Raw genomic sequence first — 12,952 nt, 5'->3', positions numbered from 1 at the left:
GGGACAAATATACAAGCGAAAAGTAAATGAAAACCTCATTGGCTGCTCCATGAAAATGCTTTCCCGCTATTTTTTGCTGACCATGAGATCAAATGCGTCCCAGTGCGGCTCCAAAGTCATTCAAGTCTAGGTTAATGATCCCACAACCAAACGCCGAGCGTGCTATGCCACAAAAATACACTAGGCCACCGTGGTAACTGAAAGAGAGAAAAATATGAGGCAAAGGGGGAGAAAAGGAGAAGTGAAAATATCGACAATGAAGTCAAGGCTGCCAGTGAAAGGAACGGGGTGTAATCCGAACCCCATGCAAGGCAGCAAATTGTAGGTAAGGCATGTCTCAAGATCAGCCGCAAGGATAGACAAGACGGAAATCATGCACGACTCAAGGTGGCGGAACGAATTCCATAGCAACACATGGCATGCTATGATGTCACACTTCCTCTCTCCCTTGGGCATATCACACGGACACCATCACCTGCAGTCTTTGATTTGTTGTTTGAAGAAGTGCGTTGTTGTACAGAGGGCTTGATCGCCACTTGATTGAAAACGTCATGATTTGTTAGGTTTGTTGTTTTTGCGCAATGGTAGGTGCGACGCTGAGACGAGTCCGCTTGAAGGGCCTTTAGACAATTTCGACAAGGCAACCGACATTGGAGATCAACAATGTCACATTCAAAAGGGTCAATAATGTAGGTTGCAGGTCTGCAGCAGCTGAAACCCCGTTTGCGTAGGTATTCTGTTACTGTCGTAATGGTAAAGTGGCTGTTCTGCGACTCATCAAGTCTGCAATCTGTTATCCAGCTAGTAAAGTTGCGGTGTAGTATTGATCGAGGTATGGAGGGAGTGTAGATGGACAGAAGTCGATGTAAGCCGAAATTCAGAATGCCCCGGGCATGAATCTTCGCGACATCCTATTGCCCGATCGCCGAGGCCTCTGATCCTGTCGGTTCTGGGGTCTAAACTGGCGCACGCGTTATTTATGCGATCTCTTGACTTTGGTACTCGATCTCGTCAATTCGGCCTTGGTCATGTTGCGAGTAAGTCCGCCAATATAGTCTTGCAGGAATTTATTCTCGCTTTCGAGTTTGTCATGATCGGACTTGACCGCCTCAATACGTTCTGCAAGAGCTTGGAGAGAGGACTGAAGTGCCTTTGCTTGTCTAGATTATAAAACAGAGATTAGCACAGTACTATTACCGCAGTAGGTGGCGTATCGGTAAACTCACTCCTGCAAGGTCTGTCTTGCCTCCTTGCCCAAGCGCTCCAGATCAGCGGAATTGCGACGCGGACTCATGGCTCGAGCGTCGTCGGGCGGAAATTCTTCCTCTTCGATTTCGATTTCTGGATGATCGCGAGGCACTAGAATTGATGCACTTGGCTTTCGACTAGCCATTCGAGGGCGTTCAGAACGGCCCCTTCGTTCACTTTCTGCGTCGGATATGGAAGAAGATGAAGAGAGGGAGGACATGTGTACGCGACCGGTATCATGGGGTTGTGGTAGACTTGGAACAGGCGAGGATCCGTGTACATCTGACGTAGATGCCATGGTACTTCCGCAATGGTGGCGGGGGTGGTTGACTCTTGAAAAGGTTCCTTGGGGGGTAAACAGTGGCTTCTCAAGGAAAAAGCAAACTGATGATCCGCGTAGAATGGCTGTGAAGGTTAACCTTGTCAACCGTTCAAGTTTCCTGCCTAACAAAATCTTTCGCCAGTACGATCAGTGTGAGAACCGATATTTGGTACTACCTCCAGCGATTTACTCAGATAAAATCTGTGTTCGTCGCTCGAGGTAGTTTGTCGGGACCAAGTAGGTGAGCGAACGTCTTTCCGAAAGTAGTAGCGGAGACCTTCTGCAATCTTTATAATGAACAGATTGAGAATTGAGTGAAGTCCAATGCTACAGAAGGAAGAAAAGACGCTGAATAGTAGGAGAGTTGTGACCCCAGGAACGAGTCAGGAGAAATGGACAGGGAGAGTTTCGGGAGAGCGTTATCGGGTAAGCGAAAGATGTTGAGCTTCCGAAACTCGGGATAGAAAAAATTCAGAGTGTTTGTTCTCTGAGTCGATCGTCAATCCAGCGATTCCTCCTTCTCTTTCAGTCTGTTCCCAGTTTTTGATGCGTTCAAAAAGCGCTTGTGGAAATGGGCCCCGGTCGCAGTCCGAAAACGGGTGGATAGGAGGTAGAAGGTGGACGGTGTGAAGTACGTTGGCGGGAATGTCGAAAACAACAACGGCGGGGAGATAATCTGAGGAAACGAAGAGAAAAATAGTTTCAGAGTAAGTAGGAAGGCCGCAGGAGGAGTGTAGTAAGAAGAGAAGGAGGGAGAGAAAAAGAAGAAAAAAGAATCAAAATGATTGACAGTACTCTAGGTATGGAGTAGGAGTAGCTGGCAGGTTGGTACGGAGCAGGTAGGCAGATAGTGAGTTGTCTGGTAGACTACTTGGTGAGTAGGAAGAGGAGGTACTCCGTAATGGAAGCTAGTTAGCAGTTTGTAAGGTAGTAGTAGTGTTCATTGGAGTCATATTAAATTATGATTACTGCTGGTAAGTATCAAGAAGGAGGAAGCAGAAGTGTGGTAGCTGGGTAGAGAAGGTGCTTTGTACAGAGTAACTGGTAAAATAATTACCAATATTTTAATATTAAATATTAAATAAAATATAAAATGAAATAATGATTTTAAAAAACTGCTGGAACAACAAGATAACAAATAATATTCTCCTGGCCTGCCTGCTCCTCAGTAGGAGTATGGATATCAACCCACGGAGGACGGAGCACCTACGTAGGAGGTACGTACACCTGTCCTAGTGTAGAAACTCTGTACCTATGGAGTACCTTAGGAGTGGTACTTTTGGCGTGAAGGAGTAATTAAAATCTGATATTGGTAGTTTTGTTAGTTATAAGTGTCTAACCAGATAAAGTTAGAGGCTGGAAGGCTCGTGGCCGCCATTTGATTTTAGCATTCTTTTATCGTTAGACCCACGGCGTTTGATACCGCTAAAAGGAGGTAGTGAATCCAACATGGTCATACGCGCATACGGATACAGGGTCAAGGGCAGTTGGAATTTCGGTGAAGAGGCGCCCCGTTTGGTGTGGTTCCAGTGGATTTAGCGGGGGCGGCTGGTCATAGTATTAGTGGGTTCCTCTTTTCAACCACCTATTCCCACCTATTCGATTTAGTCTCATTTAGTCTGGTTTTAGTGAGTTTTCCCAGCAAAACAGCTCGGTCAATCATTACCCTTAGTGCCAGAACGGTTAGCGTTAACCTAGTCTACCCCCTAGAGGCAAAGAAGGGGCGTAATGACTACAACTCCGTCCCTAGGTAAGTAATTGCAGTCTTGTACCACTACTCAAAGTGGTTGGCTCTCGGAGGAATGAGGATGATCGTCACAATCCAACGCGAGTTTCCTTTCGTAGGAAAAACGAAGCAATTACATGCCATGAAGATGTATATCGACTGGATGATCGCATATACCAGGGAACATGATTTACCGACGCTGAAGGATTATCTCAATGACCGCCACCATGACGAAAGTTCTTCGAAAAAAAGAACCACTCGGGTAGATCACTAGATCAGCTGTAGCAAGTCTTGACTTCGGGTAACCTGGTCATGTTCATATTGCCACTGTAGCCGAGTGGGAAACCGGGGAAGAACAGGAATGCTACTAAGTCTTCGCAGCCATATCGGTGGGGTGAAACTAACTCCTTTATTCCATTGTAATACTAATGAGTCCAATGGGGCCCTCGAGGGACAAGGCCATTCAATGACGATCGAGTCACGGCAAGATATTGTCAGTCAGATGTACTCTGGAGCTCCGAAAAGCATGCTCAATAGTAACGAGCGATTCAAAGAACAGTGTCAAGATCGAGCGATGAGTATGAGGACCAAGAGAATCCAAACAGCCTACTCGGGTTCACGGCGTCGAAACTGTGCTATGCTGCAGTCTAACTGTACATCATCGTGTTCAGTCATGGATGAAAAGTGATGTTCTACCGAATCACAAACCGTTTGAGAGCAAGAGGGATGATCCATTCCCGTGGGTTCGACAATTTTTCTGACGGAACCATGGCTGCGCCTTACTAGGGAGGTGAAACCGGCAGGGATGTACAGCACGCCGATCATGTCGGAAGCATTCGCTCCACTCGGATCGAACCACTTGACAGTCTATCTACATCTAATTCTACACTCTACAGTTTAACACAAACCATCATCGTCATTCTCTATGTATAATCCCAGTGTCTCTGTATAGGAATGGCTAATAAAGACAGACAAACAGAAATTACTGCTGTATGCAGTTGAGGGTATCTGAAGATTAAAACATCATAATTCGGCCTTGTATCACGACTCTACCCAACATATACGGGTGTCGCTGATTGAAGTTTGAAATCTGACATTTAGATTGGCCATGCAGGTGCAGCATGTAATAATATTATTGATACTTTGTCATACTGCTAATAATGCTCCGTACCAACAGCATGCTTTATTGCCTTCTAACTCTTAGCTACTGCGGCATCGGTGCGAAAGGAACTGTACTCGAAAATGAAACCCCCATCTCAACCGCCGTGGTGGACCAACAACATTGAGGAGTAAGCAGCGTGTGCCTTGTGCCTTTCTTATCATTGATCAAACAATGAAGAAAAAAGGACCACCAAAAAAGCAAGTATGGAGAATAGAGAACACAAGAAAAATGTAACAGGGCGACTAAATCTCCGACGAACGAAGGATTTCTTTTTGGGAAGGTAAAGAGAATTTTCTCCAACTCTTCCATGTACTGGGAGTCAACTAGTCTAACTACTCCGGTAAGTGTACTGTGCGAAGAACAGCCCCCTTGCGGTGGGCTGAAGTTGCTGCTGGGAAAGTCCACCATTTCTCACCTTTTTAGGGCAACTATCGGCGCCATGACGGCAATCACGTCATTGTACTGTAAATCATGTCCGTGAATGTATCCCTTTTGATTTAGCGCTTTGGGAGGACCACAGCACGAATCACAACAGTGATGGGTCCTGGTTTGCCATGGACGGAGGACTCGAGTCATCAAGTCGAGGGAAGAAACTTGAGAGGGTTATGGTGAGCAGTTGGTAGGTGGTAATATCACCCAGTCCAATCAGGAATGTTCGAAATGGATCAACGGCCAAATTCGACAGCTCTTGTTCACATCCTTCGAGGCTAAGGTTTCGTGTCAGTAAGGTGTTTCGACGGAGGGAAGCAAAGGACGTTGTGCTACTCTGCATGATTGGAGCCGGATGCCTTCCGCTGCTCGAGGGTTAAATAGCCCAATGGGTCTGCTTGACTTGGCTTTATGGGTGGGTAATCGTACGGTAACAAAAATGAGGGACTTGCGCACTCAGATTATCAAACAACATCGACATCCTAAGTTAGTTAGAATAAATCAAAAACACTAGATTTGCTGTAGATTCTTTTTTTGATATCAAGTTGGGCTCCTTAGGTAGGTACATATTGCATTCAGTCCACCTTGGAGTCAGCGGACAATTGCATCGCGCCATTTCAAAACGACAGATGTAGGTATCATCGCTTGTAAACATCGTCCCGCTATGGAAATACTGATGTAAAGTGGTAACATGATTAACCTATGTCAGTCGGTAGCCCTGGTATGCAACTTACAAGAGTGTCTGTCCTGTTCCTCCGGCCGAGTGTTAAAACCCAACGGACCAGTTGAATATGTTCCTCGACCCCCCCGCATCAGGCTATCAGCGCCAGGTCGCATGCGTTATCCCCCGTCCGTGAAGGTGGCTTGTGACCTGCTGAAGGTGCGACTATGGATTGATGGATTTATGGATATTGGATGATCCTATGGAGATAATTCTTGCCAGTTGTCAAGTCTGTTCTTCAATCAACAAAATGATATGGTCATGAAGTTTGGATCCGTCTGATAAATGGGTATTAGGTATTACTATTTGCCTAAATTTGACGTTTGGGGGATGATGTTCCCTCATGGTGATCATTAATATTTGCAACTACTATCAAAGAAGTCAGTCAGAACTATTCCCTACCACTAGTGTAGATACCTGCCTTGTCTCTTGCAGTTTATCCATATTATTATTCTGTCCAAAGTCAAGTCAGTCTTGCAGTGCACAACCGGCTGAAATTCTTGAGATAGCTCCGCTAGGTACCTTCACCTTAGGTACCTAAGTACCCATGGATGTATGGAGTATGTAAGGGTACCAGCAGTAGTTTACCGCGTGACTGTTATGGAGCCCACTTAAAGGACAGGGGTTATGTACTAGGGTCCCGTTTATCTCTAATTTTTTATTGGTGGTAGTATTATTATTCACCTCCACAACAAACATTGAAGTGCTGCCCATTTGTTAGGGTATTTGTTAGGACCTCCTTTAATTACGATTATTTGTGACGAATGTATCTTTACCTGCCTTAGTACAAGGGCAAGCATGAGGTGGTTATTATTGTCCAGATAAAAATCTCATCATCCTGCCAGAAAGGCCTATATAGACATTTTGCAGAATCACATAAACTCCTAAATGTTTCTTGGTTACCTCTGCAGAGTTGGCCATCATCTCAATCACGGAAAGCCATCGGAAAATCGAGTCCAAAAAGGGTTGGTCTGTAAGTAGAACTCTGGCAGCCGATCCTGAATATCACGATAGAGAACTGCTGATCGTCACTTGCTCGCTTACAGGTGATTTGTTCCTCCACCCGCCAGGTGGGCATCCGTTCTTCCTCTCAATCCGCTGGTTCTCCAATTTGAATTCCTTTGGAAGAAGGCGACTCTTTCCCGTGTCTATTCTGCTCCGTACCAGTCTGCTGTGCAATGTCCAGTGTCCACGGTTCCTTCCTGAAGCTTCTATTGCGAGGCATCACAGTCCTCGCCAAAAAGCCCGAAGGAATACGAGACTGCTCTTCACCACCGTCATCATCATCTCCGTTGTCGTCATAAAAGGTTAAATATCACCCTTGGCATAAGCAATCAGACTGACAAGCCTCGTTGGATATCTACTACGGAGTAGATAGATAGCTATTAGATAGAGACTCTGAGACAGCTTAACGGCTTCCCCTCCCTGCGCCGCCCACATTTCTAGTGCCATGCGGCTGCAAGCCTCACGGCCACAAAAGTATCCTAGGCTCTGACTTGGCGTTATCTAAGTCCTCAGTCACGTAACTCTGGTTCTCCTCATGTGGACACTGGACGTTCCGCCCTGAATCTCTCCATCCGCAGATCAGAACTACCAACTCGGTAAACCGGTCATTGCCAGAATGGCTGTTCCATCATGGTCATGACGCCAGAAAAGAAAGCAGCGGTCAATGATTCCACCCGTAACCTGGGCCTGAGCCAACTCCGCAGCCAGCCCGTCCCATGTCTGGCGGGATAGCACACCCGATCATGCTGTGGATAAGGGAAAACCTCGTTCCTCTTCACGAGGTCAACGCTACGGCTGAGGCTTCACCATTCAAGGACGTCCCCCACCCCTCCCCATCAGTAGTCTAACTAGCTGTAAGCGCTAATCTGTATTATGGATGCATGGTCAAGCTTACCTAGGTACTAGGTAGGTATGTGGTTTGTTGGATTACTGACCTCTTCCTCGGAAGACCATTGATCCAATCACAGACCATCTAACCAAATCAATCGTCTGTCAAGTGAGCATATTGCAGCTGCTATTCGCAGCTTCACTAACAAGATGCACATCACTACCGTGGTATGAGTGCGCGGTGGGTGCGGCCGTGGGTCTGAGGACGAGGGGGTTGGATAACATCCATGTCCATTAAAAAAGCGTCACTGTTTGCTTGATGCAGGACAGCGCCAGGATGTAACGAAGGGGTGCCTAGGGTCCGTCATGTTTGCTTTTAACTGGAGCTATCAGGGATTCTGCATGTCTAACATGACCTTTCGTATAGCCATATTATTGATGGTCGACTCCTGGTTGGGATACAAATGGTACGCGTTCAGTCGACCGTGCAGATTATGAGACAGGATAGCTTGAGAGCTCGCAGGGACTGTACCTTATCTCATCTGCTTCGGCATGTCGGTCCAGTCCATTGGTCTCGTCTTGGCTTGTCATCGTCCTAAATCAATTGATCAACCAGATAATCAAGTCCCTGAATACTTAATGTAACCGTGTCTCCTTTCTGATCAACTACATGTAGCAGACATCACTTCTAGCCCTGTCGGACAACTAATGGACAGGATGTTGGAGAAAAAATCCCGAGTCTCAAATGGGCGTATTCACTAAAACAATTGCTAACTAGCAGTCCTGGCTACGACAACGATGCAGTCGTTTTCCACTGATACAGAGCGCGCAACACAGCGATGCCGCCTGACTGCGTTTCAACAGTACGTCCTCGTCCTCGGTCATTATAGTCCATCGACCTGACCTCGGCCAACGTCGGCCTGTTCGTCCAAATCCATGTCTCTCTCGATCCCCGTCGTTGATCCGAGGACTCTGGCTTCTCCGCGCTGCTAGCGGTCCAGGACGGACGGCCACGCAGCGCACCAGTTTGCTCGTTGGACCACTCTTCGCCTCTATTGCCGTAATTCTTATAATCGACCGCGCCAGGAGGCAAAGGACTTTGATCGAGAATAGCATCATCCAGGACACGATATCGTCTGCCCCACCACGTGCCAAACTTGCCGTCGTCATTCCTTGTAAGAAGGGCAGCATTGGCGTTGTGCTCGATCCAGGGTCGATAGGCCCGGCATCTGGCAAAATGCCACTTATAGACATGCTCCCAATCATCGTCCTCTCCTTCCGACGTCCGGTTCGCAGCGGCCAAGAATCTCTCCTCCTGCGGATATATAGGCCGGCAGAATTCTGTGAGATGATGGAAGAATATACCCTTGAAAGTTTGCCCGTCCTGCGAGCAGCTGCCAGAGGAGTCGCAGGCGTCTTCAAGCACGCCACCGCGGCCAAGACCAGCCCACTCTCTGTCATCCTTGTTGGGCCATCCGGTAGCACGGATGACCTTCCGAACGAGATCATGCCCGTCTTGCAGGTAATCCTGTGATGCGGTTGCAAGCCAGAGGCCCCTGAGTCCGCTGAGAATGACTCCCTGGTTGTACGTGTATACCATGGGATTGAGAACGTCACATCTGCGCGTACCAGGTTGTGTTTCGCTCCGCCAGCCGCTAATGTGAAACCCGTCAGCATACAGGCCACCGATGCCTATCATGTTCGAGGACTTGAGCCACTTGTAACCCTCGATGGCAGCTTGCAGATGAGCGGGATTGTGGGGGTATCCATCTGACGCAAATTCGCTAGTTGCTGAGGCCGAAGCGAAGGGCGAACTGATTACATCTCCAGGATGGTAAAGATACATGCCAATGCTGGCAGATATGTGGAGCTCGTTCGTGATTGCGTTCTTGTAAGGACCGAGATACGGACTCCAGATCATTCCGCCCCCGCAGAGCGAACGGTCCCATCCACTGGACGCAAGCTCGTGGAAGAGTCGCGCTCGATGAGCCGCTGGAATCTGAAACTGAACTCCATGCCAGCGATGCTTCGTGCTTGCGTTCGACCGATCGTAATGCAACTCGGAATGTAGAACCTGAAACTTGATATTCTCCAGCCATTCCAATACGACCCATAGCATGTCGTCATAAGCTTGCCCTCTCAGAGAAATCGCATCTTCACCGTAGTAGAATGCAGCGGACTGGCCGAAGAAGTGGTTGATAAAGTTCTCGAACGCCAATGAGCGCGGAATGGCGGACTGGGATTCTCCCTCAGCGTCTTCGGTGTCTGCGGAAAGAGTCGAGAGCAGAACATCGCCCACGGTGGAAGTGAGCGACGAGAGGGTAGCGGAGACATGAGTCCCCAGGACAGCAGCCGTCCAGTCAATCGCAGTCGGCCATTTTCCCTGCCACAACTCAAAGTACTCCTTTTGCATTACCTTCAAGGCATCCACAAGATCCCCCAGCGTGCTTCGAATGGAGTCTCCTGTCTCTCCAATCAGACCTGGGGGCGCCAAAGGCCATTCTTCAGAAGATATCCCGGGCACCGTTGACTCCTGCGGAAATGGTCGCTGCGGGGAAAGGACGTCCTGAGGCATTTGCGCCAGCGCAATGGCCCCAGATTGTATAAATAGAACGCAAAGGTATAGGAATAATGATATAGGTAATATCATATTGCCTGAGTTGCACCTCCGTCATCGACAGAATGCTTGAAGGATCGATAAGCAGCAGTCTCGCGGTCAGCGGTGGAACTCAGTGAATCAAAGAGAGTATATGCGGAGTCTATAGACAGAGGAGACGATGGAGACCACAAAAGGCGACCTGCGACCAATCGAGGACAATAAGAAATATGTCATGCCATGCCGTGCAGTAGTATCACTGGAACGAGATGTCGATGGCTGTGGACTCGCAGCATGGGAGGGAGGTTCTCTGATGATAAGATGATTGATTGGATTGCGGGGAAATCTCCGTCGTGCGGCTTCCAGGTTTTGGCTCCTCACTCCTCCAGCAGGACGAATCCGGTCCAGCTGACCCACGCTTGGTGTCTACATTTAGCATCTCAGGGTCCAAGATGACTCGAAACTGAGCCTACGACATGTTAACTCTCTCTTGCTAGTCGTCAAACAGTACAGATTGCTTGTGCCATGGCTGCAATACTGGAGAATCCCCCACTCGGTGGCTTGTCATCTAAAGACAATCACGCGGCCAATCTGTAGACAGCCTGATGGAGGATATCGCTATGGCCCAGCAGGGCAATTTGTCTTGTGACAATACTTGCGCACAGTGACTGCAACTTCATACCTAATATTTGCTACGTTGTTTATTCTGGCTGACCTCTACCTCAGTACGAAATTGGTGTGGAAAGTGACAGACTAGATAGTCCCCCACCCAGGCGATGATTGATATCGTTAATTCTCATCAGATACGCATTACATGAGACGCTCAATTATACGAAAAATTCGAGGAAATTCCTAGCAGAAGAGTATGGGATATCTCGTTGGTTGAATGCCATTCCTGCCGCATCTTCTTGTCTGAGCATTAGCAAGCAGCACTGGAGATAATCCGGAGGAGCGAATATTTACCATTCTGCAAATAAGTGACAGTGCCGACAACTATCTCCCCGGGCTAAGGACAGATCACAGTCCCAAATAGCGCGTTGACTCGGAAGATATGCTGCCGGCGATATAAGCACAATGAACTTTCATGTGCCCCCAGCACTCATTAGGGACAACCCAACCAGCAGCTACACGTGCTGTGTCCAAGATCGTCTGGTCATTCTCGAACCGTTTGATCAGAACACAGACTAGAAAAGATGCGCCTCGACCGAAGGCTCTTTTATCGCAATGTCCATGCTTAATCTCTTGCGTTATCAGCTTCCGGGCTGCGGCTTCTGTCGCGGCTCCTGCTACGACCTCGTCCACCGCGGCCGCCCTTTGGTGGTCCGCCTTTGCCCTTGTTGGAAGGAGGAGGCCGTACAAACGCATAGTCGACATGGATTGTCTGGTCGAGCAGTTTGGCTCCGTTTAGGGCTTTGATGGCTTCAGATGCCTCGGGGAGGGTAGAATATTCAATCAATGCGTAGCCCTAGTAGAAAAATTGCAATGTCAGCAACTTCCATGGAGACGGAAACAAACGACGTAGGAAACGGCAAGGTCCAAGTGCAGAGCAGGTATGACTCAGCTCACCTTGACATAACCCGTCCGGCGATCCAGATTCAGGCTGAAATTCTTGATTTCTCCATATTCAGCGAAAAGATCGGTGACATCTTCCTCGGAGGCCTCTTCGTGAATGTTGGTTGCGATAATAATCCATCCTTCAATACTGCGCACTGCAACGGCTCCCGCCTGTGTTCGAGGATCGGAACCTCCGCCGCCAGATTGTCCCTGAGAGATCTCCTCTTGCGGGACGTCGACTTCCATTTCTGTTGACATAGTGATTGTATATAGGAAATGTTGTCTCAAGATGGGTAAATGAAGACTGAAAGGCGAGGACTGTGAACGAGAACAAGAGCACGCTTCTGGCGATGCAGCATTCATGATAATTGACATTGCGGAAGCTTGGCGCCATGGTAAGATGATTATGTAATCGCGCGATATCGTTCAGCCTGAGAGAGAACATATAATGACAGTCGAATAATTTAGGAAGAGTCGAGACGTGCGCAGTTGTCGACTCTGGCTCATTTACTTTAGCATTGTTTACCCATTTTGAGCAACTATGGCATGATCCCCGGAGAGTTCTCAGAGAGCATTTTGTGAAGGCCTAGGATACCGAGTTCTTCAAACGAATTTCAAGTGTAAATTGTAGTATGAATATTGAGGATACAGGATGAATAGAGGCATCCGAGGCTGTGAGATGGCTCTAGAAGCTACAGGATTCTGATCTCCAAGCGAAGCACGGCAGAGACACTCTCTGAAGTAGTTGGTTGTGGTTTCAGTAACCATAACCATGGCATTCTACTTCTAATCTCCAGTTGAGCTATGGGCTGCAGTTGAAGGCAATGAGGATAGTATCTTTTCAATTGATAAATCATTTGGAGTATTGTGTTGAGGCAAAGTCTGGTCTCGAGTATCAACCTACCATCACGCGCAATGAGTACGTGTGCCCTCGTAAGACCAATGCTGCGCGAGATAGAGAGCTTTTATAGGTAATGGTTTCCATGATTAATATTAAGGTCCCTATGCACTTACACTTCCTTTACCGTCTATATAGGCCTTCTGAAGCTGTGATGATTGATTCAGCCTCTTCAAAGGAATCTCTTTCACAGTTCATGTAGATTTAGACGGTAGCTAAGCGTATCAGCAGTCTATGACCAGGTGCAATAAATGTCTGGTATGAGTATTAACGGGACGTTCCGTACGCTCCTGAGGGTGGATCCACTGATGTATTGGTGCGTGAGGACAGTGAATGAAGCCAGGCACTGTTTATTTAGCAGATGCGCAGCATAGTGCGTCACTGGCTCCTACCTCTCTGTTTCTTCCTTTCTTCAGTGCTCACCTCGACTCACAGAATCCCTCTGGAAAGAGGAACAGCCATA

At 47.8% G+C, this 12,952-nt stretch overlaps 5 protein-coding genes across 5 annotated transcripts; 1 reads left to right on the top strand and 4 right to left on the bottom strand.

Moving 5' to 3' along the window:
• Positions 1-973: 973 nt before the first annotated feature.
• Positions 974-1,546, bottom strand: P174DRAFT_455990 (short coiled-coil protein; the record flags this gene model as incomplete). The annotated part of the gene is made up of 2 exons (XM_024829385.1): positions 974-1,160; positions 1,227-1,546. The coding sequence occupies 2 exons, from the start codon at positions 1,544-1,546 to the stop codon at positions 974-976; spliced, it is 507 nt and encodes a 168-aa protein (XP_024686843.1).
• A 2,882-nt stretch (positions 1,547-4,428) lies between these two features.
• P174DRAFT_9714 (uncharacterized protein) lies at positions 4,429-5,233 on the bottom strand. Its single transcript, XM_024832501.1, has 3 exons — positions 5,224-5,233; positions 4,874-5,165; positions 4,429-4,786 (listed from the first exon to the last, which is right to left on the bottom strand). Exons 2-3 carry the CDS (start codon positions 5,032-5,034, stop codon positions 4,501-4,503), a joined length of 447 nt encoding a protein of 148 aa, XP_024686842.1. The 5' UTR covers positions 5,035-5,165; positions 5,224-5,233; the 3' UTR covers positions 4,429-4,500.
• Positions 5,234-5,473: 240 nt separating this feature from the next.
• On the top strand, positions 5,474-5,862 carry P174DRAFT_9718 (uncharacterized protein). Its single transcript, XM_024832502.1, has one exon. The coding sequence runs from the start codon at positions 5,579-5,581 to the stop codon at positions 5,804-5,806; it is 228 nt and encodes a 75-aa protein (XP_024686841.1). The 5' UTR covers positions 5,474-5,578; the 3' UTR covers positions 5,807-5,862.
• A 2,251-nt stretch (positions 5,863-8,113) lies between these two features.
• Positions 8,114-10,350, bottom strand: P174DRAFT_436634 (putative glycosyl hydrolase). Its single transcript, XM_024826089.1, has one exon. It carries the CDS (start codon positions 10,014-10,016, stop codon positions 8,229-8,231), a length of 1,788 nt encoding a protein of 595 aa, XP_024686840.1. The 5' UTR covers positions 10,017-10,350; the 3' UTR covers positions 8,114-8,228.
• A 921-nt stretch (positions 10,351-11,271) lies between these two features.
• On the bottom strand, positions 11,272-11,849 carry P174DRAFT_360982 (RBM8 family RNA-binding protein; the record flags this gene model as incomplete). The annotated part of the gene is made up of 2 exons (XM_024821756.1): positions 11,272-11,502; positions 11,604-11,849. The coding sequence occupies 2 exons, from the start codon at positions 11,847-11,849 to the stop codon at positions 11,272-11,274; spliced, it is 477 nt and encodes a 158-aa protein (XP_024686839.1).
• Positions 11,850-12,952: the final 1,103 nt, after the last annotated feature.

This window comes from Aspergillus novofumigatus (genome assembly GCF_002847465.1).
Source record: "Aspergillus novofumigatus IBT 16806 chromosome Unknown P174scaffold_1, whole genome shotgun sequence".
NCBI lineage: Eukaryota > Fungi > Ascomycota > Eurotiomycetes > Eurotiales > Aspergillaceae > Aspergillus > Aspergillus novofumigatus.
Note: the sequence above shows the minus strand (reverse complement) of the source record. Positions and strands in the feature narration are given on the sequence as shown.